Raw genomic sequence first — 2,500 nt, forward strand, 5'->3', positions numbered from 1 at the left:
TTGCTGCAGGAGAAGTGAGTCAGCTCGGGCGCAAGGAAGAGTCAAGGAAACGCATGAATGAATCCCATGAACGAAGCACAACCACGGTAAGAAAAGAGATAAAGAGCACGTTTCGAGTCCAACAGCGCTCCTAGATAAGTGTTGTTGTTTTTATTGTTTTTCGGGGGTTACTGTTTACGTTCTCGTCTGAAAAGGCTGTGTTCCATTCCAGGGCATGCAGATACGAACTAACCAGGGAAGTAAATGATGATGAAAAAAAGTTTATCGTGTATGTACCAATGTCCTCGTTGAGGTTTGCAATAATACGGAATCGCTTATTCAACAGGGGCGTATATACACAAGAACAACGAACGCCCAGACTTGAGGGCTTTCCTCGAGGGTCAAGGAATAGCAGAAGGACTCACTCGTCGTCTCGAGCTGGGTGGCCAAATTGGTGGCCTGACTGAATGGGGCTGTAACTGCTGTAAGAGGAGTGGTGGCCTCCGGCAGAAGCAGGGATGTAGCCAACGGCGGGGTAGCCGTAGCCGATCTGCGAGGCGCTGCTGGAGGGGTAGTAGTACTCGTAGTCATAGTCGTAGTCATAGTCATAGCCCATCCACTCCCAGAATTTCTTGCTCCAATCCGAGAAGGTTCGGCCTGGAAGCGCACTCTGGTTAGCGAGGTCTCTGACTGTCTCTGTCTGTCTGTCCGTCTGTCTGTCCGTCTGTCTTACTGTCTGTCTGCCTGTCTCTGTGTGTCTGTCTCTGTTCTGTCTGTCTGTCTCTGTCCGTCCGTCCGTCTGTCTGTCTGTCTGTCTGTCTGTCTGTCTGTCTGTCTGTCTGTCTGTCTGTCTGTCTGTCTGTCTGTCTGTCTGTCTTTCTGTCTGTCCTTAAAGAGATAGCAATTCAGAGGAAGTGTTGAACCTAATAAACTTCCTTTACAGGAAAAGGAATTACAAACAACAGGACTGAATAACAATCTGGTGCAAAAGCATGTTCCAGATGCGGTCGCCTTCGTCCCTCGTCATAAACCTCGAGAAAAGTCACCTGAGCCGACGCGCTTGGCCACGACGGGCACGTCATCCTCGAAGTCGTCCTCCAGCTCCACCGCGTCGCCGACCTCCTCGGGCAGCGCCACCGCCTGGCAGAGGAGCGCCGCCGCCACCGCCGCCGCCGCCGCCACACGCACCGCTTGCATCTGGGGGCGCGGGCAGAGTGGTCGTCAACTCAGTGATAACAACAGATAACAGGAAATGTAGTACTGGTTGAATAATTAGTGAATAATCAGTTACGTAGATTCCTATTCGATCCGACCGCTGGGGTACCGCGAATCTACGAAATTACAGGAGCAACGCTTCGATAAATCTGACAGAAAAATTATGGAATGATGAAAGAAGTAACTACCGTCATGTTATCATCTTTAATCATATTACTGACAATGGTAATAACATGTCGGTAATAATAACAACAGCATCAGCAATAACGGTGATGATAATAACAAAAATAATCATTAAAATTCATAATAAGCAAGATGACCAGCCTCGCTGACAGCAACATTGCATTTTGAATAGCTATTTGTTAAACTGACGTACACCGCATCTCGATACCATTCTCGGCTGACACTGACGTCAAGTTGCTCTTCCTCGCGAGAAATACAAATTCCAAATCTATCGGAGACCCCAACTCCTCGACAGATAGTGATCCACGCAAGTAACACTGACGTCACAATTTGTGTTTATAGACAGGCTCACTGGCGGTCCTTGATGACAGATATGCTTTGAAATATCTCTTCGTTTTTTAGGTTCATGCATACACTTAGCAGCTTACAGAACTTACTTTGTCTTACACTTAGTTTCTAGGCGGACGCTTGAAAATTTGTCCTCAGTACATAACACGTCAAGATTATATTCACTAGTGACCAAGAAGCTGCCGTCTTCGGCTTTAATACCTCCTCACGCTCGCTCAGGGGCCCCGCCTGGCATCACGCTCCGCCCGGGGCCCCATGTTGCTCCTGCAAAAACGTCCTGTGGATGAGGCAGGAAGGGCGCGTGCAATATCTATGTCAGACATTGACCCATCATCGCCCAGACGCGGCGTCACTTTATAAAAATATCTACGGTTCTGATTCGTTGCCATGATTTCCATTTCCAATGTTATTTCGGTCGTTTCGCGCTGCAAAATAATCCGGAAAGAATATCGAAAGCAGAATTTTCCCGCCGCGACCGGCATACCAAGCAAGTCGATCCAGGCCACGGGGTCAGTGTGCTCGCTCTACCCTGGGCAGGTTGCCTGGAAGGGGGAGGGGGGAGGAAGGAGGGAGGGGGCAGTAAGGAGATATTGAACTAAAGCTGTAGGGGCAACTTTTTACAAATACAGCCATACCATTTTTTCTCCTTTTTTCTCGATCTAAGAACAGAAGACCTTAATTATTACCTGTACTGGAAGCCGACGTGTGTTTTTTTTTTCCAGAAGCGTTCCACCCGCATTTTTTCTGCAAGAGCAAAACAGAATACAAGAACTTA

At 48.2% G+C, this 2,500-nt stretch overlaps 1 protein-coding gene across 2 annotated transcripts in view; it reads right to left on the reverse strand.

Annotated features, from left to right (window-relative positions):
• The window catches only part of LOC119578995, a 3,680-nt gene extending 1,801 nt beyond the window's left edge, over window positions 1-1,879 (reverse strand). Inside the window, exons 1-4 of one of the 2 annotated variants that reach the window (XM_037926686.1) lie at window positions 1,815-1,879; window positions 1,026-1,176; window positions 405-636; window positions 1-3 (exon numbers count right to left, since the gene is read on the reverse strand). The exon at window positions 1-3 is cut by the window's left edge and continues 114 nt beyond it. In XM_037926686.1, coding sequence (XP_037782614.1) covers window positions 1-3; window positions 405-636; window positions 1,026-1,176 — 386 coding nt within the window. In that variant the 5' untranslated portion in view covers window positions 1,815-1,879. Of the gene's footprint in view, window positions 4-404; window positions 637-1,025; window positions 1,177-1,814 lie in introns of those variants that run through there. The other variant, XM_037926687.1, reaches the window with a different exon arrangement.
• Between the last annotated feature and the right edge of the window lie 621 nt (window positions 1,880-2,500).

Source organism: Penaeus monodon, chromosome 11 (assembly GCF_015228065.2).
Source record: "Penaeus monodon isolate SGIC_2016 chromosome 11, NSTDA_Pmon_1, whole genome shotgun sequence".
Taxonomy (NCBI): Eukaryota; Metazoa; Arthropoda; class Malacostraca; order Decapoda; family Penaeidae; genus Penaeus; species Penaeus monodon.